The 24,381-nt window shown below is 34.4% G+C and overlaps 4 protein-coding genes across 8 annotated transcripts in view; 3 read left to right on the top strand and 1 right to left on the bottom strand.

The window, feature by feature from the left end:
* The window catches only part of LOC114928842 (RNA-binding protein Ro60), a 35,103-nt gene extending 28,045 nt beyond the window's left edge, over positions 1–7,058 (top strand). For 4 of the 5 annotated variants that reach the window (XM_029300211.2, XM_029300210.2, XM_085481783.1 and 1 more), the window contains 5 exons: positions 125–330; positions 413–533; positions 678–1,084; positions 1,160–1,297; positions 1,366–7,058. In XM_029300211.2, coding sequence (XP_029156044.1) covers positions 125–330; positions 413–533; positions 678–1,084; positions 1,160–1,292 — 867 coding nt within the window. In that variant the 3' untranslated portion in view covers positions 1,293–1,297; positions 1,366–7,058. Of the gene's footprint in view, positions 1–124; positions 331–412; positions 534–677; positions 1,085–1,159; positions 1,298–1,341 lie in introns of all 5 variants that reach the window. The other variant, XM_085481782.1, reaches the window with a different exon arrangement.
* Positions 7,059–7,382: 324 nt separating this feature from the next.
* Positions 7,383–16,653, bottom strand: LOC114928841 (heat shock protein 70 cognate 3). Its single transcript, XM_085481784.1, has 10 exons — positions 15,702–16,653; positions 15,386–15,533; positions 14,967–15,186; positions 14,659–14,891; positions 14,202–14,427; positions 11,055–11,151; positions 10,558–10,978; positions 10,000–10,365; positions 9,480–9,883; positions 7,383–9,154 (listed from the first exon to the last, which is right to left on the bottom strand). The coding sequence occupies exons 1-10, from the start codon at positions 15,824–15,826 to the stop codon at positions 8,494–8,496; spliced, it is 2,901 nt and encodes a 966-aa protein (XP_085337910.1). The 5' UTR covers positions 15,827–16,653; the 3' UTR covers positions 7,383–8,493.
* A 471-nt stretch (positions 16,654–17,124) lies between these two features.
* LOC114928846 (uncharacterized) lies at positions 17,125–19,459 on the top strand. The gene is made up of 3 exons (XM_029300218.2): positions 17,125–17,503; positions 17,706–18,254; positions 18,340–19,459. The coding sequence occupies exons 1-3, from the start codon at positions 17,389–17,391 to the stop codon at positions 18,543–18,545; spliced, it is 870 nt and encodes a 289-aa protein (XP_029156051.1). The 5' UTR covers positions 17,125–17,388; the 3' UTR covers positions 18,546–19,459.
* Positions 19,460–20,966: 1,507 nt separating this feature from the next.
* On the top strand, positions 20,967–24,158 carry LOC114928843 (nucleolar complex protein 4 homolog B). Its single transcript, XM_029300214.2, has 6 exons — positions 20,967–21,452; positions 21,544–21,646; positions 21,842–22,255; positions 22,438–22,482; positions 22,570–22,930; positions 23,055–24,158. Exons 1-6 carry the CDS (start codon positions 21,309–21,311, stop codon positions 23,545–23,547), a joined length of 1,560 nt encoding a protein of 519 aa, XP_029156047.1. The 5' UTR covers positions 20,967–21,308; the 3' UTR covers positions 23,548–24,158.
* The last annotated feature ends 223 nt before the right edge of the window (positions 24,159–24,381 follow it).

Here is a 24,381-nt window from a genome sequence, read left to right as displayed (position 1 = left end):
TTTTAATGCTATATAAAAGGAAAGGAAATTAATCACACATGCATGTTAATCACAATTAGCGTTAATCGATATTTATCAAGACATTGATGTAGGCTGATATAACATCTTACTATTTTGTCTCAAGGTTTGGAAATCATTGATACCATCAATGGATATTGTTACACTCTTAAACAATCTGCAAAGGATTAACAATCTTGGATTATTAAATTTAGATGGATTGACAGTCGAGAAAGTGAAGCAGCAACTTACTAATGCAGAATATATAGCGCAAAGTAAAATTCATCCAGCATTAATTTTCATCACTCTAAAAAATTACGAACATTCCGGAAAGTAAGTGCAATTGTGTGCCTTTCTGTAATCGATAGATTAAATGTAGGATTATATATCACTGATACGTATATACATTTTCAAGACCTTTGACTTTTGAGAAACGAAAAATTCAACAAGCAGCAAAGAAAGCTCCAAGATCGCCACCTAAGCCGAATAAAGAAATAACTCAAGCTCTATACAAAGCATTCGATTTGTCATTTGCTGTAAGTCAATTTTTTTTACAGATTGTTTTGCGATATTTATGATGGTCGCTTCAGTATAATTCTATTCTAGTTATTAATTATTATTCTATTGTTGTTATTAATTATGATTATTATAATAACAATGTCGTCAAATTTTATTTTTAGCATCAACAATCCACAAACTTGCGCTACTTGGTGACAATTAGTACGAACAAGGCGATGGAAGCATGCACTTGGCAAACCGCTAACATGACTGGCATCGAGACTGGTTGTCTCATCGCGATGATGCTTTTACGTTGCGAAACGAATGTTACCATAGCGACATTCAAAAATAATGGTGGAGTTAACACGGTGAACGTCAACCAGACGCAATCCTTCAGCGAGATCTTGGATGTATTACACAAAATACCCATTGGAAGTACCAACCTGAGTAAACCAATATTGTGGGCCATGAAGGAAAAGGCGAAATACGATGTCTTCATCAATATTGTGGATCAAGTGTACGAAAAATATGATGAATCTCAGAACACTTTCATATCATATAGAAATGATATGCAACTTCCACAGGCAAAGTAAATGCGCGTTTTTATTTATTACATCAATTTCTTAAAGTAAATAGAAAAAGATGCGAAATTTTCTTTTTTCAGACTTATTAATTGTAGCGTATGCTGTTCCTCGACATATCGTAAGATAAATTGTGACAAAAATATCTTGACGATCAACGGTTTCGACGCTACTGTACCTATTGTCATCCAGGCGTTCTCCCAGTCTTTCTTTTAAATATGGTGCGTAAATGCATATATTTTTATTCCTAAGTATTACAAATTAGTGAAAGACTGTGTGCGCATTGCAGGAAATTCTTCGAAACTTGTTTTTCTTTCAAGAGAATATGATACAAACGGTCAAATGAAGAAAGGAAGTTCATTCTCCTAAAGCATATTTTGACACAAAAGTGGAGTAGTATATTGTTTTGGCAGTTTGAGGAGCCAATTATATAGTGAGAATGTATCAATTTTCCTTCAAAATCGAATCGGGCGAACAAGCAAACAACTAATGTGATGAATAGAGGCGAAGGAAAGTTATGTGCAAATAGAACTTTTATTAATTACTTAAAAACAGTGACAAATTTTTAAGTTTTAAACGTCGGCTTGGATTTGTATATCCATAACTGAATCAAATTTTTAAATTTCGCCATCTATTAATGTTAATTTATATAAGATCTAACAGAGAGATAGTACATTTGGAACGTAGAATTACAGAGTATTGCAAGTGAATAATGAAGAGTATCGAGAATATTAATGCACAAATAGCGGCGTGCATTATTACTGGCGCACGACGATAACATTAATATTATCTATTACATGTTCTTAGTGTTAGGAAACAGCTGTGTAGTATTTTCCTTTTTGTGTGTAAAAAGATCAAGTATTTTTTTACTTCGATTTGGATTTTCGATTATACTACTACTTAAAGTAACTCAGCGATTTTATTTTTAGCGAACATTGGCGCGCAGTAGCGCATCAATTCGATAATCGTATAAGCAATATATAGATCAGTTACATATACTTTTTTATTAAGCCGTTGCATATGAAGTCTCACTTTTTCACTTTATTTAATTTTAATAATATATTTGGAATGTGTAAGTTTTTTTTCTGATACATATTGATGAAATTGTACATATTGTCATTTGCTTTAAATATGCTATCAAGTATATGTTACATCGATACTTTTCTCTGTCTTTTTTTAATATAATTATTTACAAAGAGAGAGAGAGAGAGAGAGAGAGAGAGAGAGAGAGAGAGAGAGAGAGAGAGAGAGAGAGAGAGAGAAATTGTTTGAGGATTGTTTAGTCAATTTAAACTTTTTATATCATTTAATGACTGAAAAAACAGATATCGTTACTTATTGTTAGCTTAAAAAATTTCGCATTAAACATCTTTACGTAAACATCTCCGTAACTTCATATGCAATTGCAATAATCTTTGAGAACTACAAAAAGAAAGAAAAAGTACAATTCAATAGTCCTATGTTCCATAATAGTGCATTATCAGAGACACACTACGCAGCGAAAAGTTAGGATAAGACTGCATAACGGATACGGAAACGCGTATCTTAAGTAACATATGGTGCATTTTTTGACTAATATGATAAAGAAAAAGAAAAATCTTATACTCTCTAATATTATATTACTATATTGCTTGCTTAATTCCACTGGTTGCCGGTTTACGCTTCTTCGTAACGTGTGCGTATGGATAACGTGATCTTATTAAAAAAAAAGAAAACAAAAAAACAAAAACAAAAAGAGAAACAAAAGTGACACGCTTCTGGTGACCGGTGCGCTTCTGGACGGTTAAAAAAAATAATCTAAAATAAGTAAAACGACAAAAAATAAAAAAAAGAAAGCGAAAGAAAGGAGGACGGTGATGAACATAGGAACGTTGAAAATTTTCCCACTGTGATACGCATTTAGCCCCAAAGAGTTATAGACTTACATTAGTATAATTTTACTGTTACTATCTCATATTTGCCATATCCAAAGTGAAGACAAGCGAGAGACAAATACTAAATACACTACTGAATAATATACTGTGATACGAGATACATTGTTGTTGTTCAAACTAGGGAAATGGTATTTAAGGCGACGCAGCCCAGAAGCGCACCGTGTTTTATTATACCTATTTGTTGAATTTTAGTCGCTTTGCGCGAGCGAATTAGCGCGTGAATTTTCTGTTGAAAATTCCGTATCGTATTTTTTGACAATGAGTTCTCGATCTACGGATTATCGTCTCGGGTTTATTCCCCTTTCGGGTTTTCGCGTATGAGAAGCACACGTATCTCCTTCATACCTGATTGCTAAAAAGTACAGTGTGGATGAACTCTCAGGTCTTCGAAACAAATTTCAATCAAGTGCTTAACTATTCACCTGTTCTTTGCAGCTATTCCCTCGATAATCTGTAGATCGAAAGCTATCAATGAATAAATTCTCTTTCGATAGAACAATATTTTGAAAAGAATGTATAAGTAAACTTGTCCCTTTTAAGCAATCTATATGCACTTGTAATAAAAAATGAAATCAAACTCTAGTTAATTCTCTACAGATTAAAGACACACTTTTTTGCCGAATTATACAAAAAGTGAAAGAAATTAATGTTTTATTGTTGATTGTTGAAAAAGATTTATTCAATAAATTACGTCGCGAGAGAGTTAATTAACAATGAATTAATTTCGCAAAAAAGTTTTAAAAAAAAGATTTTCCATTTTTTATCTACATTGAAAGGGATATGTATTCATTTCAAAATACATTGTATGCAGCGATATCTTATTGATAGGAATTTCAAAATGTGTGTTTGTAATATTTGGCGAAAAAAAGCTGTAAGTTTATTTTTAAGGATCATATTTCAAAAGAAAATTCACACGAACGATTATTGGCTCTCGGTTGCGCAACGGTCTTACCGAGAATTTTATATTAAATTATAATTTATCGAAAATATTTATCTCTTACTTTTACACGTTATTTCTAGATTTGGTATTTTGCGAGCATGTTGCTCTTGGAGAAATTATTTATACATTTATTGCGCGCACGCACACACACACACTTTGTGTCTAAATCTTTGTTCAATGTTCGGTGGGAGAATTTCTAGCGCATTTTTACGAGAAAACTTTGTGGCGCAAGAGCGAAAAAAAGAACTTTATTTTGAAAAACGAATTGCGTTTAGTTATCGAAATGCGAATTTAAGAATAATATTCACGCTACGATCATATTAGTAGCTCAATTGTATTCACTGGCATTAGTGAGTAGGCATTACATAGTATTTGTATATGTATGAGAGTGCGTCTTACGATCGGGGAGGATTTCGTCTTTAAACGCTGCTCTTCTTTTTTACAACAGACATTTACAATAATCGACCAATTTAATTCTAAACTCAATCGCTAATAGCAATCCTATCATAGTACAAGCAGATCTCTTCTATAATCGAATATATAGCGATATATATGTATATATATATATATTACGAAATTATAATATTAAATTTAGCTATAGCGTTCAATACTCGAAGACAGAGTGTCGAGAGTGTCATGAGAGATTCGAATATCCCAGTGTCGAAATCCTTTCCGGTTGCGATGTGCGCGCGAATATATGTATTCATTAATATTATTATATAAGATTACGTCCGAAATATATGACATATAGACTGGCGTATAAAGGGAAGAAAATAGAGAAGAAAAGGAAAAAAAAAGCAAGTAGTATAGCCAGAGAACTTGAAAGGAATCACTTATCCGCGCTGTTATTTCACAGTCTAGTTGATTTCGGGATGCGCTGTGTAATTAAACAGAAAAAAAAGGAAACAATATGTTAAATGTGTTCATGATAGATGAAGAAAAAAAAAGATATTTACCGCGTAAAGAGAGAAAGAGAGGAAAATAGAAATTCTGCATTATGTAGTTACGCATTATTATAAAACGATGGGGAAGGGGGAAAAGGATGTAACGGGATGAATCGTGGGACATGTGTGGCACCAAGTGCGATACACGACGTCTCGGATCATCGCTCGTTCTCGCCTTATCTAAGCGGGAACGAGTCAGCTTCCTCGCCGAAGACGATCCTCCGAAATTCCGGATCTGATTTCGATTGATTTCGACCAGGAAGCACATCCACGAACGTACTTTATCCGATTCGTAAGCATTACAGGCATCATTACTGTCTCGGAGCAAATACCGTTAGTCACGAGTCTGCATATACGACTCGAGAAAACTGTAAAGCGACTCATTCACACTTGTTAAGGTATCTTGAACTCGCTCGAAAAGAGTTTTAGCTCTTGCTATAAATTAATTAATAATTTTCGCGAAATAATTTAAGCGAATCATTTGTCAATCGAAGGACTTCCATTTTTAATTGTGCATTCTCTTTTCTATTTTCGATTCTCTGTCAATCGTATGCAGACTTGGTTGTGACTAACGCAAGTACGAAAATAATACATCATGTTCCTTAGGATTATACATATTATACACGAAAGACAAAGTTTATAATTCCATAATTAGTACATTGTCGCTTCAACGATCTAAGAAGAAACTAGAAAAAAAAAATAAAAGTGCTCAATACCCCGTTGTTCGAAGCTTTCGACGCAAATGCCAAAAGTATAAAGGGAAAAAAAGAAAAGTGAAATCTCGAAGAACGGAATATATTCAATTCTACATGTACAAAAACCGCAATGAAATACCTCGTTACCTTGTTCTCAGTGTAAAATAGCAAGAGCGAATTGTACTAACTCTGCGAGTTACGACGAAAATTGTCCCTCTCGTTGTTCGTGATTCACGCACTGAACCGCCTATGTCTTTTGGCCTTACCTTTTTACATACGAAAAATCCTAAGTAAAGGCGAAACGAATCGATTCACAGACGAATAATACCGTTCACTTCAGCTGTTCTTTGCCTTGTTCGATGGATTATTTATTTTACACGTTTTACATCTTTCGGCGTCTTTCTAAAAAAAAAGTTTTGAGATTCTTGAAAAACATTTCCCTCGTGTATCCTTCAACGTGTATTGTTATAATTATCTTTAAAAAAATGTGACCCCTTTAGAGCGTTAGTTAGAAGTGCTATTTTTACGGCCAGTGATCGTTTCTTCTCACGTGTATTGCGAAAGAAATCGGCGTGTCACAAAAGAAAAAATAGAAAATATTTTTTGAGAATCTCAAAATTTCTCTTCAGATTCCTATATGTGTATACTATATTTTTGCAGCGCCCGGAATTATATCGCGTCAAATTGATTTCTCGGCGTTTTAGTTAAGGCTAGTATTATTACATGTGTATAGATTACACAATGCGCAAAGCGATATATATTATTCGGTAATTTTGGAAACATGAATAAGAGGAATTGTCGCGTATACGCTGCGTGGGAAAAGTTTCAGAAATTAAATTATGTACGGGGGGGGGGGATAGAAACTTTGAAAAAATTATTTGCCGTCCTTGATTAGTAAATTGACGAGAATTTTTAGATATTAGTCTGCAATCGTACGATATATATTTTTTTCATACGATATTTTAGACGAAAAAAATAAGATGTACCTAAACATGATATAGAAATGATTTAAGTACATTGAAATTCTACTTATTTTTATCATATAAAAACACTTGATTGTGATTGCGATTATTCTCTCGATATAGAGTTAGTTTAAAAACTTAAAAAAAAAGTAGACGACAATTTAAATTTAAGGGTTTAAGTCGTGATGCAAAATCGCAAAACTTTTCCAACACAGCTATAAATTCCCCATCCTATCGATATTATTTTTATACCCAAGTAAATTTGTGAAAAACACATTACGTAAGCGCCTAGCATCTTGTTCCAAGCGAATTAACGTGTTCATAAAGTTCCATTCGGAGAAGCAAGAATTATGTTATGTCATCATCGTGTTTGTTAATGGTTGTATTTTGGTACGCAAAATAGAGACGGATAAAGAATTTGTTATAGGAAATTGATTATGTCTACGAATTTTGTGCTGTTTTTGTTACAATATGAACTTGATTAAATAAATTTCTCAGAACCCAAAAGCATATCTTTCACTTTATTTACCGTATCGACGAATCAAAGGAATAAATAAAATGATAAAATTAAAAGCATCGACTAATCCAAAATCCATCTTTTTCTTTAACTTTCACCTACTGGGGGAGAAAAAAAGGAAAATTTGTATTACAAGTTTTAGAAAAATCATTACACCGCGTATATGTGATCAAAGTGATACCAAACTAAGAAACAAACACCATAACGCATTTGACAACATTCGCGTAATTTCCGCAATTGTATATCGAATTTGATGTATAGACGGAAAATTGTAAATATCTCCATAGATATTATTGTAAAAAAGAAAAAGTATATAGTTTACTGAAAAACTTTATTCTTACGATACTGATACATATTTGCATTCACCCACGTAGAGATAGGGCTACATTGTACGTTGTACGATGTAACTCGGTGGCAGTATACGAGTTACACAAGCCCGTGCGCGAGTACAAAGTACTGGCATATTTAACATTCACCCTCTCACGCATACTCGCGAACAAACCTTAACACTCTTTGCTCCGCGATTCATCGATTATCATTATTACACTTAATGGAACATACAAAACAATTCGAAATAAATTAACGACGCAATAGTCAATGTATGTATGTGTATATGTATTTCTCACGAGGGATGAGCAAAGCGTCTATCTCTCTTTACTTTCATCGAGGTCAAATTCCTCCTTAGCAAACACGATGTAGAAACTGGCTGACGACAATTTTTATACGATAATCGACAATCCCTTCGTTCCTAACATTGGCATCATGCAACTCAAGATTGGACGAGTTGAGCGCGATAGAACGAAATCTTCAAACTACAATGTGCGTATGTGCATTACACACATCTCGTTAAACTTTCATTTTATCGTTACAATTCGATCAAACGCGGATCTCTCGACTCGTTTTGTATACAGTATACACACAGTCGAACGATCAATTTACAATCAAGATAGAGTTGCCCATTCAAGGAAAATGCGAGACAATGTTAGAATTAAGCTGATAAAACAATAGTTAAAATTTTGTATATATTAATAACAAATATTTGACGAATCGATAACGTGTATATGTCCAAAGTCATGTAGAATGTATGAAAAATCTGACGTTCAACATCCTCAGCACTTTCTCGCACTTTTCTTAAATATACATTGACGATTTACATACAACGAAGACTCGTATTCCCACTGTACATTTAACTTTAAATATCTTCTTAACCTAAGAGTTCTTAAAGTTTAGATATACTATATATTATCTAAGGGAAACTTAGAACCAAACAGCCACACTTTTAGAGCTAAACGTACGGCGAGAACATCCCGTTTTCAGCCTTTCGTAATTATTGTGTATTAACGACACTTCTGTAAAGTATTTGCTCGTGGAGGCGAGTAATCAGTCCAAACCGCGAACCGAAGGAAGCGGATCGGCGGCTTGCAGTTAAAGCTCGTCCTTGAGATCTTCGTCGTCGCCACCGTTGGTAGGTGGTGGGACACCGCCGCCCGCGCCCTGATACAACTTAGCAATAATCGGCTGAACGACGTCGCTGAGTTCCTTCTTTTGCTTCTTGTACTCCTCCGGATCGGTGTCCTGATTCTCCTCCAGCCACTTGATCTTCTCCTCGATCGCTTCCTCCATCGTGGTCTTGTCCGCATCGCTCAGTTTCGAGCCGAGTTTCTCTTTGTCAGCCAATTGATTTTTAAGCGAATATGCGTACGACTCTAATTCGTTGCGCGCCTCCACCCGCTCTTTAAGCTTCTTGTCGTCGTCGGCGAACTTCTCCGCATCCTTGATCATTCGTTCGATGTCGTCGGGTGTCAGACGGTTCTGGTCATTCGTGATGACGATCTTTTCGCGATTGCCCGTGCCCTTATCTTCGGCGGATACCTGCAGAATACCGTTGGCGTCGATCTCGAAGGTTACTTCGATCTGCGGTATGCCGCGCGGCGCCGGCGGGATGCCGGTCAGGTCGAATTTGCCGAGCAAATGATTGTCCTTGGTCATGGGGCGCTCACCCTCGTACACCTGAATTGTCACGGTGTGCTGACTGTCGGATGCCGTCGAGAAGATTTGAGATTTCTTTGTGGGAATGACTGTGTTTCTGCGAAAATAAATGAAGAATGTCACATTCTCGCTCGTTTCATCTCGTTTCACGCGTAAATTCGTACGAATTAATCAACTGATAAATAATTCAAGTATTCAGGAATTTAATGACGATTCGAGCATTTTTTCTTCTTTTTTTTAAAGGAAAAAGTCTGCAAATTTAGAAATATGATATTGTATTTATATGTATAATGTAAAGAAAAAAATATACTATGTTGTACATATCTGCCTTAGAATAACGATCTCTGAATAAAATTTTGGTAATCAACATTACGTAAAACCGCATGGAATTACGCTTAACATCTATAATCGTTGGTATTTACCTTGGAATAAGTTTAGTCATTACACCTCCGACGGTTTCGATACCCATAGTGAGAGGATTAACATCGAGAAGTACGATAGCATCGGTGTCTTGTTCTCCGGAGAGCACACCGGCTTGTACAGCGGCGCCATAAGCGACGGCTTCGTCGGGGTTAATGCCCCGCGATGGTTCCTTGCCGCCAAAGAATTCCTTAACTAATTGCTGAACTTTCGGAATCCTGGTCGAACCGCCGACTAGGACAATCTCATCTACATCTTTCTTGCTCATGTCAGAGTCCTCCAGGACCTTTTGCACGGGTTTCAAGGTACTACGGAAGAGGTCCATGTTCAGCTCCTCGAATTTGGCACGGGTCAACGTCTCGGAGAAGTCCTCGCCCTCGAAGAACGATTCAATCTCTATCCTGACCTGTAACGTATAAAGACAATTAGATCAGCAATTATAAATATATAATAATCGTACATTCGATAAAAAGGAAAGGAGAAAAGGCAAAGAAAATACTATATAAACAAACATGTACATACCTGATGGCTAGCACTGAGTGCTCGCTTGGCCTTTTCGACTTCACGACGCAATTTTTGTACAGCTCGATTGTCCTTGCGGATATCCTTGCCCTTCTTCTTCTTGTACAGTTTGATGAAATGATCCATTACGCGCTGATCGAAATCTTCGCCGCCCAAGTGGGTGTCGCCATTGGTTGCGACTACCTCGAACACACCATTATCGATGGTAAGTAGACTCACGTCGAAGGTACCACCACCCAAATCGAATACCAATACGTTCTTCTCGCCATCCTTTTTATCCAGACCGTACGCGATCGCGGCGGCAGTCGGCTCGTTGATAATCCTCATTACGACCAGACCAGAGATCGTTCCAGCATCTTTAGTCGCCTGCGAGAGTAAAAAGTCAAACGTTATAATCGCAATGAATTCGTCACGCGTATATATAAATATCGCTTTCTCAATATAAAATACATCAAACAGGATATAAAGTCGATGATTCGGATACTCATGCCACACTTGTGCGCAGGGTGTAATGTTATCTCTTATCACACACTTGAGGAAAAAGAAGTCAATCCTCACCTGTCTTTGTGCATCGTTGAAGTACGCTGGCACGGTAACTACCGCATGAGTGACTTTCTTGCCTAGATACGCCTCGGCGGTCTCCTTCATCTTGCCTAACACCATAGCGGAAATTTCCTCGGGCGCAAACACTTTTTCACCCTGATTAGTCTCGACTTTAATGTGCGGTTTACTGTTCTTCTCAATGACGGGGAATGGGAAAAATTTGACATCATGCTGCACAGTGGGGTCTGACCACTCGCGGCCGATCAGCCGCTTGGCGTCAAACACGGTGTTTTCTGGATTCGTCGTCAGCTGATTCTTGGCGGCGTCACCGATCAGACGTTCACCGTCATTGGTGAACGCCACGTAGGACGGCGTAATACGGTTACCCTGATCATTGGCTATGATCTCCACGCGTCCGTTTTTGTAAACTCCAACGCTAAAAAGAATAATGTTTCATCAATTTGTTTACAAGCAAAAAAAAAGAAAACGAGCATCTCGTCCCGTATACTCACCAGGAATAGGTTGTACCCAAATCAATTCCTATCACTGTACCGATATCTTCCTTCTCCTTATCCTCCTTCGCGATCGTGATGGCTGCGAGCAGCACCACTATCATCGCAACTTTGACTCTCTTCATGATTAAGCGTCACCTTTATCTAAATCATTAATAATCATAGCGTTAGTGTATATATGGGTAAAATTGCAACCCGTTCCTATGCATATCATTTCTTTAATAATATTAATAACAAGTGTCACATTTATTAGAAATCTTGATAGTTTTTTGCATCATGTATGTGTTAGATTTTATGTCATTCAACTATTACATCATTAATTATTAATAATTAAAAATATATAATAAAAATTTAACATATATCTTTACAAAAAATAATTTTTAACGTAATAATAATAAATTAATTTTATGTGCAGAATAAATTTTGTTTTATAAGTTACGTTTTTTTGCATATATTAATCATATTCGGATAGACCATCTTGATATATATATATATATATATATATATATATATATATATATATATATATATATATATATATATATATATCATTTGTATCAATACATCTGGTAATAAGAAGTGGCCTTGTAATTCTCGCTAAATTACTCAAGACATTTTAATGTGCTCAACTGAGTAATTATATTTATAAGAATAGTAGTATGTGGATTAATTAGTCTTTGCAACTGTACGAGTTATCGGATTCGAACCGGGCGGATTACAGCTCGATCTCTCTCGAAACGTGTCACACGTCATCGCTTCGAAGAAATATTTGACACATCCCGACGTATCGTCTCTCATCACCAATCAATTCAAAGCAAAGATCACTCGCGGAAATATCTTTATCTACACCACATAAGGCGGAAAAGGCACGGAAATTCCCGTGAGCTTCGACCGGAGAACGGACTCGTGAGCAAACGTGGCAAAAGACCGCAATCCTCAAATATAAAGGAAAAAAGAAGTTCAAGTTGGCGAAAAAAAAAACGAACGAGAATAACACGAGCGAAAATAATCCGGAATTATCCGTATCACAGCTGCAAGTGACAATTACAATGTACAATAGAAAGACGTCCGGAAGGTCTGAAATTCTTGACGGAACATTCTCGTTCCAACGAGTTCCGCATCGAATCCCGGTTGACGTCGATACGTCGGCGTTGCGTTAAACGCAACCTTTCGTCGCGCGGACTCGACTCAAGACGAGGAGTTCTGAAGGGAGAATTCGCTTACCAGGAGAATACGTATCGTCGATTTGCTTCGAAAGAGCGAACGTTCCTTTGACGCGTGCGTTGCGTAGGAGAGCTGCGATTTCTTCGACGAGCGGTAAAACGATGACTGATGTCGTTACCGGATTCGGAGCCGGGATATTAACGGGAGCGTTTCGTCGTGGCCAACGCTGATTGGCCGCGACACTCGCGGCGCTGACGGAACGCGCTGACGTCCATTGGCGGGGCGCGCGTACAGTTGGCCGCGGCTGGTTGGCCCACGTCACGATCGCCTACCTCTAGACCCTTCGCCCACCTTCGCGATTCGTCCGCGGTTGGTTAGATATGACGGACGGAACACGTGGACGCCGTTCGCGGTCTCGCTCCCTCTCTCACAAGCCACGAGATTCGAGACGTCACGTCACGTATCGATAGTTTACCTCAGCAAGATTATCGCGCCTTATCGATATCCTTATAATGGTGCAATTTCACTTCGTAAATTATCATGCAGTTGGAATTTTTGATCATTTTGGGATAAAAATGAATTTTTGACGACTATATCCGCAAAATTGAAGATGTGCGAAGAATGAATCTTAATTTACAGGACATGTCGAGCATTTATATGCTAAAGCTAATAAATATTTGGAAGATATACATTTTTTAATCTCTTCGACGAAGCAAACAAATTATACATTGGAAGAATTTTATTTAAACGAACGATGAGACAATCACAAATTTTGAATAAATATTCTCAGAGTTGCAGTAATTAGAATTATTGATAATCTTAATTTAAAAAGAAATACACATGTTATTGGAAACTGTCATTATATATTATTTCGTAATAAAATATAATACATATATGTAAACATTTTATTTGAATGTTTTCATGATCAGAAAAATATTTAAAGAATGCATACACGTTTTGCACTGATATATTTTTTAATATAATATATTTATAAGTTTTATTATATGTTATTTAAGAATTTCGCAAATTTTATTGATATTTATTAACAACATTTAAATAATATTATTTGGAGAAATGTGAGAAAAACCCCGTATAAAATGACTTATAAATATATATAAGATCGGATATTTAAATAAAAAAACTAAAAATGAATTCTATATCATATTTTTTCTTCCTTTAGATATATAATTTAAAAAAAGAAATTTATTTTTTTGGAAGACACATTTTTATTGGAGTTTTCATTTATCAGCATATGCTTATCAATATTCGTTGTAAGTTTTATCCATATATATATGATTATTCATTTCTCAATCACACAATACACACACACACACACACACACACACACCATCTTGATGCAACAAAATGTTTTATTTTTTCGACTTGTAAAAAAAATCATACAAGTCCCCTCCTCATAAGACATAAGATCATATACGAAATGAATGATCACAGATGGAACGTGTTATTCCGGTTATGCTTCACGCGCACCATGACACCGTTCAGTCTAACGGTATTCGTCCGTTATCTCAGATAGTAGGCTAAACGGAATGTTTGTAATAACGCAACGCACACATCTGCTTACATCATTATTTCACTAATATTATAACAGAAAAGGAGAGACAGAGAAAAAGAATTTGAAGAAAATAATACATATATGATGAAATGTTGTTAATAATGCATATTTCATGATATTTAATTTGCAAAATTTGTCATTTTAAAATTTGATCTTCTACCTATTAAAGTTTATCCTTCTGACATAAAAATTAATTTCCTACGACTACAATTATATTATTTGTAAACCTAAATACTATTATTCATAATGCCAAATTTAGTTAATTATATTGTAATATGAATTTAAATTTTAATATAATAATTAATTTAGTAAATTAAATATAACTACACACACGTATATAACTTCTAATTACAACTTACATTTCGGTTGTAACATATCCAAAAGCAATGGTGTAAAATATGTTATAATACAATCAGCACCCGCTCTTCTCATAGAAACTAATATTTCATTCAGCACGTTCTCCAAATTGATCACGCCGTTTTGTGCACCATGATATAACATGGTATATTCTCCCGAGACTTGATATACAAATATAGGATATTCTGGATGTGCATCTTTTATGTTGCGTACTACATCCAAATAAGGCAGTCCTGGTTTTACCATTAACATATCTGCTCCTTCATCTACATCTCTTGCCTTTAAAAACGTAAATTCTATATATTTACATATAAAAATATTAATTCTATCTATATATCTAACATATTGTGCAAAATAGAAGTTACAAATATAATTTAGAATATTTGAATATAACTTAATAGAATAAGTTACATTATATAATTATAGATATTTTCACTTATTTTTCTTATAGTATATACATTTCAAACATATTATGCAAATAATGAATAAAAAATAAATAAATGGACTTACAGCAGCTCTAGCTGCCAAACCGTTGCTACCAGGTGGCAATTGGTAGCACTTGCGATCGCCAAACTTGGGAGCAGATTGCGATGCGTCTCGGAAAGGTCCATAAAACCCTGACGCAAACTTTACAGCATATGATAAAACTGCTACTTTATTTGAATATCCAGCAGCAGCTAGACCTTGTTTTATTGCTCTTATTCTGCCATCCATCATGTCAGATGGTGCAATAATTTGTGCACCTGTAACAGATTACAAATATATTTGAAGTAATTAATATATGTAATTATATATAATTTTCAAAAATAAACTCTAACCAGCTTTTGCATATGACACAGCGATTTCAGCGATCCTTCGGATACTATCTGTATTATTTATGCTACCATCATTGTTGAGAATACCGCAGTGTCCATGATTTGTATACGGGCATAAACAAACGTCACATGCTATTAATAAATTAGGAAATTTGTTTCGCAGTAATGGTACAGCTTGAATAATAGGATTTCTTGCACTATCAGCATTGCTTCCAATCTCATCCTAAAAAAATTTAATAGCTGGAATTAAAAAAAAAAATAAAATTTTCTCCTTGAATATTTAATTGAAATTGGAAACATAAAATTAGAAATAAACAATTATAAAAAATTAAATAATATAGTTAATATATATTTTAATAGATTTTTATGTAATTTCAGAGAACTTTTTCTCTTTCTATATTATTGCAATTTATAAATATTACTTTATCAAGATGTTGCGATACACCAAATAATAAGACAGACTGCAGTCCTTTGGCAACTAAAGGTTCTAACATGTTTTCCAACTGATTAATACCATAACGATATACTCCAGGCATACTATTAATAGCATCTTTAGCATTTCTTTCATCCCTAAACATGCAAAACATTACATAACATTTCTATGATACTGCAACAAGCAGAAATATATATACCAATTAATAAATTTTTAAATTATGCTTATGCATATTTTATAGAAAAATGTAGATGTATAATTGCATAAAGTATATTATTAGAGAACAATCAGATTGTCATACTTACGATACAAATATAGGATACATAAGATTATTGACAGTGATATCAATTTGAGATTGCCACTGTCGTAAGACAGGATGAAAAATTCCACTGTGAAGAGTATGCTTAGCCGGAACTGTCGACATTTTCATTGCGTTTTAAATTTTTCTTTTTATTCACACTCTTACAGCTATACGTAATGGCCACTTGATATTATCAGTGCGATATCTGGACAATTTAATCAATATATATATATATATATATAAACATGTTGTCTAAAGTAAATATAATATGTTATTGCAATTGATTAAAGTTGATAAATATACAGACAATATACAAACACAATACGATATTAGTTATATAAATTTATATAACATATGCTAGGCAAAATTTCTACACCTTGTCTAATAATCAAGAATTTGTTTAAGTTTGAATGAAAAATGATTAGATAACTATAAATGACTATAAATTGTGAGTTATGAACCGTGGTGTGTGAAATAATATTAAGAGATTAAACTTAACTCTTGGAGAGTAACTCTTAAAGTCTTGAAGTGGACGAGTAACTCTTGAAGTCTTGAAATGGAAATTTAGATTTGCAGAAAAAATGCGTAATGAGCGTGACACGCAAAAATAAAATTATACTAATGTGACGTGATGCAACGCGTGAAGATTGCGAAATATTTTAAACGCGAACAATATAATTAGAATAAATATTGTCTTTGTTTTTGCGTTTCGTGATGCTCGAGCGTGACATGCAAAAATAAAATTTTACTCCAATTATATTAATTGACGTGATGCAACGCATGAAAATTGTGAGATATATTTTAAACGCGAACAATATAATTAGAACAAATATTCTCTTCGATCTTGTGTTTCATCATCATAATCGATAATCATTCCTATCTCGCAAGATAAGTAACAAGTATGAAATATTTTTGTAAACGTGAGAAACCGGCGAGTTTTGATATTTCGCCATATAAGTGCAGCAAAATTGGACCAATCAGGACGAAAGGAAAAGAAATTGTTCCAATTGGCTGCGCTTTAAGGGCCATTTTACAATAGTTGCAAATATTCTCGTTGCTAGTTGAAAATTGCCGATTGACCAATCAAAGCAAAGCAACTTGTCAGCTGATTGGTTAATCCTCAACTGTCAACTAGCAACGAGGATATTTGCAACCTATTGTAGAATGGCTCTAAAGCAAAAGAACACGCAACTAGTTGATTCTAATAATTATTATCATTGTATTAGTTAAATAATAAATTTTTTAAGAATAAAATTAATTATTTTGAGAATATAAAAGTAAAAATCGTAATTTTAATCTTGAAATAATAAGAGAACAAAGAAATATGCTCGAATAAATTTTGATCACGTGACTGATTTGCTGCTGCAGCATGCTGCGTATGAAAAGGCACCTAAAGACTCTTCTAGGCTGCGTTCGTAAACGTTACCCGCAGGGTATAAATGTCTCTGAACTCGTTCAGAAAGTCGAAAAATACATTATGGTGGAAAAGTTACCTTTACCCACATGCGTTTAGAAAGTTCTTGAGGAATTACCCAGGGTGCTCCTTATGTACCCTGCTCGCGACTGAGGTAGAGTTTACCCGTCATGCGCAGAAACGCACTTTTCACATTTTACACAAGAATTCCGTACCAGGGGAAAGAAACCTCTCTGTCCGTACGTGAAATAAGTGAAATTACAATAGTGTACCAAATATGTCTAATTGTAAGATATCACAATCCCAAGCTTTGTATAAAGTTATAGAAGGTGCCGATAGAAATCCAATTTTCAACGCAGAAATGTCGGAAGTTTATTTACGTGACAATAAAAGTAAGTTACAAAATATATGTTTAGAAATTTGGTACATTTATTTCGCCTTTTGTTGTGTCTTAATAGACACGACAAAGAACGAATTATGCTTAATAAATGCTTAATATCTAGTTCCTTTGTAAAAATTGCTTTGTATAATTCTCAAGTTAATTGTTAAAAAACGTTTACAAATAACATAACCTCTTTTAATTATATTTTACAGCAGGCAGAATGGCTTATATTCCTTTAACGGAATATATTATTGAAACTTTGCTCAAACCGTATGGAATAGAAATTATGTTACCCGAAAAAAATGTTGATACAGAAAATTCATCTCGCTGTTCGACATCTATCTTAGAAGAAACTGAGAACATAATATTGATACCCTTAGAAGAGAGCAATGAAAAAGTTCTGGATAAAGGAATGAAAAACTTATGGACAGATAAAAGTAGAGCAATGCTGCTACATTTGTACAAAAAGTATCAAAATGATTTTAGTTCCAATTGCATTAAAAAGGACGATATCTGGACTAAAATTGCCTGTGGTATGAAATGCGAAGGCTATAATTTTGTTGCAGCACAATGTAAAGAAAAAATGAAATACATGAAGAAAAAGTATTTTAAAAAAATAGATAATATGGGTCCTAAAAGTACTGGTGCAGCACCAGTAAAATGTGATAACTTTGAGGAACTCGATGAATTGTTTGGAAATAAACCCAATGTTATTCCTGTTGCAATAGCAAGTTCATCGAATGACAATATTAAGTTTGAAGGTATGATAAATATTATTATTTTATATAAATGTATTTGGTTAAGAATTTGTTTACATTTATTATAAGTTACATTATTATTTTACAGTTACACAGAAAGATCTTGATGATGCGAAAGATAATAAAAAAAAACAACGAAAGAGAGCGAGTACAATAACTCTCAGTGATTTACAAGTTATACTTGAAGATAAAGAAAACGCAAAGAAGGCCAGGCACGAAGAAAAACAAGAACTTCTTCGACAAAGTATAAGTTCTTATGAACGCATGATGGAAAAATTAATGGAAAAGCTATAAAGCTGTGATAAGATTATTTAATATTGTTCCGTCCGGCTCTGCAATACATTTTATATAATGATAAGTATATCAGTATTAATTTAAATTATAAGAAGATTTGCATCCAAGAAAAATGAGATTGAATAGTTAATGATTAAAAAATTGTTTGAATTAATACGTTTTTCTTTTAGCGACACAAGTTGACACAAGCTGACACAAGTATCATTCTATCTTTTATTAAAGCCTGAATGTTTAAAAAAGACAGAATGATGATTGTGTCAACTTGTGTCGCTAAAAGGAAAGCACCCTTAATAAATTATTTTTCTTGAATGCGAAAAAAAAATTGATTTTCAATTTCTTTAAATCTGTGCCAAAGACGTGGTTACTGTATTAACTCTAAAAAATATCGCCTCAAAGTATCTAAATGAAAAAGTTTATTTTAAATTGATATTATTATATAGTATATTATTTTAAAAGTATATTTTTTATTTTAACTGTATTAGGGCGATCCTATTTTTGAATATCCTATTTATGTTATATTATAAAATATAGTTATAAAATATATTATAGAATATATGTTATATTACAGAATATAGCACTGAGAACATATTACATTTGTCGACGATTTTGATTTAATGCTTTGCATAGTGCATCGCGACGTTCATTTCCAAGTCGTTTTTCATTTTCATTTTCATATATAATTTGTTCCTGTGGTTTTTCCATTATTGCCTCCATACCTTCTTGTACATATTCGCATATCAAATCATCGCTAAAATCTAGACATATATTATGCAAAACACAGCATGCAAGTATCGTTTTGGGTATTAAATCGACTCTGTTCATGTCCAAATATTTTAAGCGTCTAAATCGACCAAATAAAAGAGCAAATGCTCTTTCAATTGTTTGTCTTGTCTGTGAAACTCGTGTATTAAAAATTCCCTGCTGTCTTGTCAAATTTCCTCGATTTATATATGGAGTAATACACCACTTTAAAGTAGGATAAGCTTTATCGGCTAAAATAAATTCATCATTTGGAAAATACTTTTCTGGATTTTGACGTATCAAATTATAAATGTCAGAATTTCTAAAAATCCTAGCATCGTGTACTGAACTAGGATATCCTGAATAACTATCTATGAATTTTAAATTAGCATCGCAAATTGCTTGCAGCGTTATGGCGTACTGCATTTTACGATTTCGATATGTTTCTGGATCCTTTGATGGTGCTTTAATTGGTACATATGTCCCATCGAGAGCACCTATAACACCATCAATTCCAGCCATAGCTTTAAATTTTTCTTTTACCAATGGAAGTTCCTGTTCTGTTGGCCAATGAATCACTTGAGGTGCTAAATCATTTAAAGCTGTCGTAATTCGAACAAAGCAGGAAAATAATGTAGATTTGCTTAAATCAAATCTTTCTCCAACTGATCTGTTGTTACATAAAAGAACATCATTTTTAAATTAAATTTAGACATAATAAATATATATTTAATGATAGTTTAAAAATAAATATACAATTGATTTTGGTATTGTCTGAATTTTTAGAGTAAAATTTTCTTTTCATCATAATGTTATTTACTTTTAGATTACAGAAAGAGCAAACATTTACATACTTCTAATAAAAATCAGCGTTACATATATATAAAAATGTCAGGATACCTATAAGAATCTGGCGTCGCTAATAGCCATATTGTTGCTAATAACTGTTTTTCAACTGGGACCATTGGTCTCCCAGTTCCAGTAGTATTAGTATTTTCTATTTGTGGACCAACAATAATAAGTAAACTTTGGAAAGTTTCACGTGTTATTCTAAAATTTGACTGAAATTGTTTGTCAGTGAAATGATGAATGGTTTCTTCCACATATCTTTCAATGCGTTTAGCCTTGTTTCTCTTTTTTTTTGAGCAAATAAGTGTCAATAAAATTTCAGTTTCACTATCAGATAATGATGAATCGGAATCAAATTCGTAATTGGACAAAAGTTTTTTTCCTATTGATATTGCCGTGCCAATAATTGCTTTTTCTCTGTCACTACTCATGCTTTCTTTCGTGTATAATATAGTTTGCTAAAAAAAAATTAAAATATTTTATTTTATATTTTCAAAAATACTTATTTATTTAAAATATGCAATATTTATAGTGAATAGTTCGAATATTGAATAATGAATGGTAAATATATAGTAATATTAGAAGTCGATAAGATTATTAATACTAATTGTTAATTTGTATGATTTTTTCATTTATTTTTAAATATTATATATTACTTCTTTAACGCAAATTAATTTCAATTTTATTGGTTTAACTTACTTTTTATCTTATTCTAATTCTACAAATTAAAAAAATTAAAAGTAAATTAAACTAAGATTAAATTTCATCTACATTAGAATTCTATAAATAAACATAGTGATGAAGATAATTATTCAAAATAATATGATGATAATTATATTTGTCAAATTTATATTACGCGATCGTTTTACCTCAAGATCGTTCATAAACTTTAGGTAGTCCTTGAAGATTGATGTGTCCCTACACGTTCACTGACTAGTCCCCGTCAAGTTAACCTATACCTCAGCGGGTAAGGTTTACGAACGCACCCCTAGTAGTCTCGTAACGTTTATGGCTCCTGTGTCCTAACTTGACCCGATCTAATCCTTATCCTAACCTGATCCAACTCGATCTAACCTAGACAAGTTGGTCGGCCTCGGCTATCCGCAGAATCCGCATCCGCTGCTGCCATTAATCGTAGTCTCTCGCAAAGTCCGAAGCTAAAGCGATAGAGCGATGACGGACGCGGCGGACTTACCGGGCGCTATCACCGGTCAGGGTCAGAGGACGGTGTCGAGGCTGCTGCGGCAGCGGGCCCAGGAGTTCCTCGCCTCGCGGAAACACGCCAACAACCTGCTAGATATAATCGGTCATTGGGACGTAAGTGCGTTCGAGCCGAGTCGGACTTGCATTTTCGGTACCTGTTCGCGATTAGATGTCGCTCAACAATTTCGTCTTTCTTTATCCGTAGGAGTCCACGTGTTTATGCCTGCTTACGATAGAAACGGTGTTCGTTGAGGTACTGAAACGTGGGGACATGTACCACGAACGTTCGATAACTCTTACTATTTCGGGTGAGTCTGAAAAAAAATAACCAACTATTAGATGAGGTTTTTTTATATCAGTCCTAAGATGAGTAAAGAGTGTAGAAATATAGGAGTTTGGATAAGAGTGTGATTGCCTTGATTATGTATTAAATACACTTATAAGATCTAAAAAATGTTTCTATATTTTGAAATTTATATTCTAATGTACTTTATGTGAAACAGAACCTAGTGCCGAATCTCGCTATATAACTTGGCTCAGAAATTGCTATGAGGAAGTTTGGAAAAAGATACTAGCATCTATGGAAAAGTGTCGGTCAACCACTCAATTGCAAACCCTTACCACTGCAATAAAATTGCTGGCAGAAGAGGGTAAAGCGCCATTAGAGCCACGTGACCAAACAGGTTATTATTTTCCTTTGCATCGTTTGAAGCCTATTCTCATGACGCTGCTTTCACCTGAAAAGGACAATACAAATTTAATATCGAGATTTCAAGAGATCATCGAATACCCCGATGCTTTGTATTATACGTGGAAATGTCTACCCTCTCTCACCCCAAAGAGGCAACCGCAAGAAACGTATATTAAGAACTTATTAGAACTTATAGATAAAATACCACTGCCAAAAGGAGAAGAAGGTATAACTCTATTTTTGAGATTTATATTATACATTGTTCATGTAAACATTTATATATTTGTGTTATATTTTAATAGAATTCCTTAATTCTTTTTATCCTTAAATTCTTTATCTATTTATTTATTTGCTATCTACACATTTGTATAAATATATTTTAGTAGAAAATATATTTAAATATTTCAGAATCTAAAGTATCGGACAATAAAGAGCTCCTTTGTGGACCACAAGGTACGAAAATATTCTATATTATCGCTTTTTATAACATTTTTCACATTATTAATGTCTGTGTATGGTTGTCTTAAATTTTTTTATCAGATGCTACATTCACATGGGATCAATCGGCCGTTAAGCGTGCGTTAAATAAAGTTTGGGGCTGCGTTATGCATTGGGAACTTACGCCGCAATTACATAAACAGTTGTTACTGGTTTTGCTGGAACGAGTCATGCCGCATTTAGAAAAACCGATATTATTGACAGACTTCCTAATGGACTCCCTAGATATTGACGGTCCTGTCGGCGTGCTAGCCTTGCAAGGTGTATTTGTACTGGTCACCAAACACAATCTAGAATATCCAAATATTTTCACCAAGCTGTATTCAATGTTTGAACCAGAGATTTTTCATACCAAATATAAGGCTCGTCTGTTTTATTTGTCTGATTTGTTTCTCAGCTCGACGTAAGTATCCTTTTGATTTAAAATTCAAGTTGCATTCTATTTTTTAAAACTATAGAGAAAACAAAGAATCTTTCAAATGTTCTGTAAAATTATTTAAAATCTTGAACCATTTCTATTCTTGCAGACATTTACCGGAAGCATTGGTAGCGGCATTTGCGAAACGACTCGCACGTCTAACGTTGGTCGCACCTCCGGAGGATATCCTAATAATTCTCCTTTTTGTGGGTAATCTTTTACTCCGACATCCGGGATTAAAGAGGCTGATTGATCATCCGCAGGGCAGCGAAGTCGCCTCTGGTGCAGGTGATCCGTTCCTCATGGAGGAACGCGACCCGTTATCGAGTAACGCGTTGCTTAGTAGTCTCTGGGAAATCCGAGCGTTGCAATGGCACATCCTTCCCAGCATCGCCAGTGCAGCGCGTTTTATTCGCGAGCCGCTGCCTTCTGTTGAATACGATATGGCTTCTGCGTTGGAGCGCACCGGTGGCCATCTCTTTGATCGCGAATTGAAAAATAAGGTCAGGGACATCATGTTAACGTTTGAAAGGCCAAACTCTATGGCGCTGCCAAAGGGGGAGAAGCTGCTGCAATATTGGCAACTCACGAGTACGCATTGATTTCTTTCCTCTGTATACAACGTGATCGCCAAGGTGCAATATACGTGAATGGGAAGGCGTACTATTGTCGATCATCATTGAGAACGACTATCCTCGCGGTTCAGATGAAAAATAGACATTTTGCGTTTTATACGACGTATTTATGATGAGCGAAAGAGACGACAGGGTGTCTTTTTCTGCGCTGTTGAACATCCATGCTTAAAATAACGAGTTTGTGCGTAAATCATTCAATTCGCACAAATGAAAAAAAAACTGCTTTACGTTATTTGTTCTACATTCATCTTGTATGTAAACCAATAATTTATATATTTTTTGCGTAAACGATGAGATTCGTATCATTCAACTTTTTCGCTGTGTTCCTTGTATAATTTTAATAAAAATTACCGCTATCTTGTTATACGTTAAATTTCTTTGTCAAACTCGTCTATAGATAGATTAGAACGTCAACATATCATAGAGACACGTATCTCATTGGCTTTTATGTCTTACATATATAATTATGCAAGAAAGGAAGGAAATGTAAATATTGACTAGACGAACATCAGCGATAAATTAATCTTGATACACAATTGAGATCAATATTTAAATATAAAAATTCAAATAAGAAATAATTTTAAAAGAGGTGCAGCAAATTTTTCTTAAAATCTCCCTTAATTAACTTAAATGGTTAGGTCATTTTTTGCTATTTTCAACAAACATGTGATAAATAAATTACAGAAAAAATGCATGCACCTTCATCCTTAGTCTTGTCTTACATTTTATAAGTCTTGTATCAGTTCCAGCCGTTAGAAAAAAATGACGAGAATAGTCCCACATGTTGTGCATTGACAATCG

The sequence above is a fragment of the Nylanderia fulva genome, unplaced genomic scaffold, assembly GCF_048542155.1.
Source record: "Nylanderia fulva isolate GAGA-0341 unplaced genomic scaffold, ASM4854215v1 Scaffold19, whole genome shotgun sequence".
In the NCBI taxonomy this organism is placed as follows: domain Eukaryota; kingdom Metazoa; phylum Arthropoda; class Insecta; order Hymenoptera; family Formicidae; genus Nylanderia; species Nylanderia fulva.
This window is presented reverse-complemented; position numbering and strand designations above follow the sequence as displayed.

Bases quoted from the DNA above. Each gene is read 5' to 3' on its own strand.
- LOC114928841 (XM_085481784.1), bottom strand. From the start codon at position 15,826: ATGAAAATGTCGACAGTTCCGGCTAAGCATACTCTTCACAGTGGAATT. The intron at 14,428-14,658 runs GTAAGTCCATTT...ACGTTTTTAAAG, and splicing joins GTTTGGCAGCTAGAGCTGCT to GCAAGAGATGTAGATGAAGG. The intron at 10,979-11,054 runs GTGAGTATACGG...TATTCTTTTTAG, and splicing joins TTGGGTACAACCTATTCCTG to CGTTGGAGTTTACAAAAACG.
- LOC114928846 (XM_029300218.2), top strand. From the start codon at position 17,389: ATGTCTAATTGTAAGATATCACAATCCCAAGCTTTGTATAAAGTTATA. The intron at 17,504-17,705 runs GTAAGTTACAAA...TATATTTTACAG, and splicing joins TTATTTACGTGACAATAAAA to CAGGCAGAATGGCTTATATT. The intron at 18,255-18,339 runs GTATGATAAATA...ATTATTTTACAG, and splicing joins TGACAATATTAAGTTTGAAG to TTACACAGAAAGATCTTGAT.
- LOC114928843 (XM_029300214.2), top strand. From the start codon at position 21,309: ATGACGGACGCGGCGGACTTACCGGGCGCTATCACCGGTCAGGGTCAG. The intron at 22,256-22,437 runs GTATAACTCTAT...TAAATATTTCAG, and splicing joins ACTGCCAAAAGGAGAAGAAG to AATCTAAAGTATCGGACAAT. The intron at 22,483-22,569 runs GTACGAAAATAT...TTTTTTTATCAG, and splicing joins GCTCCTTTGTGGACCACAAG to ATGCTACATTCACATGGGAT.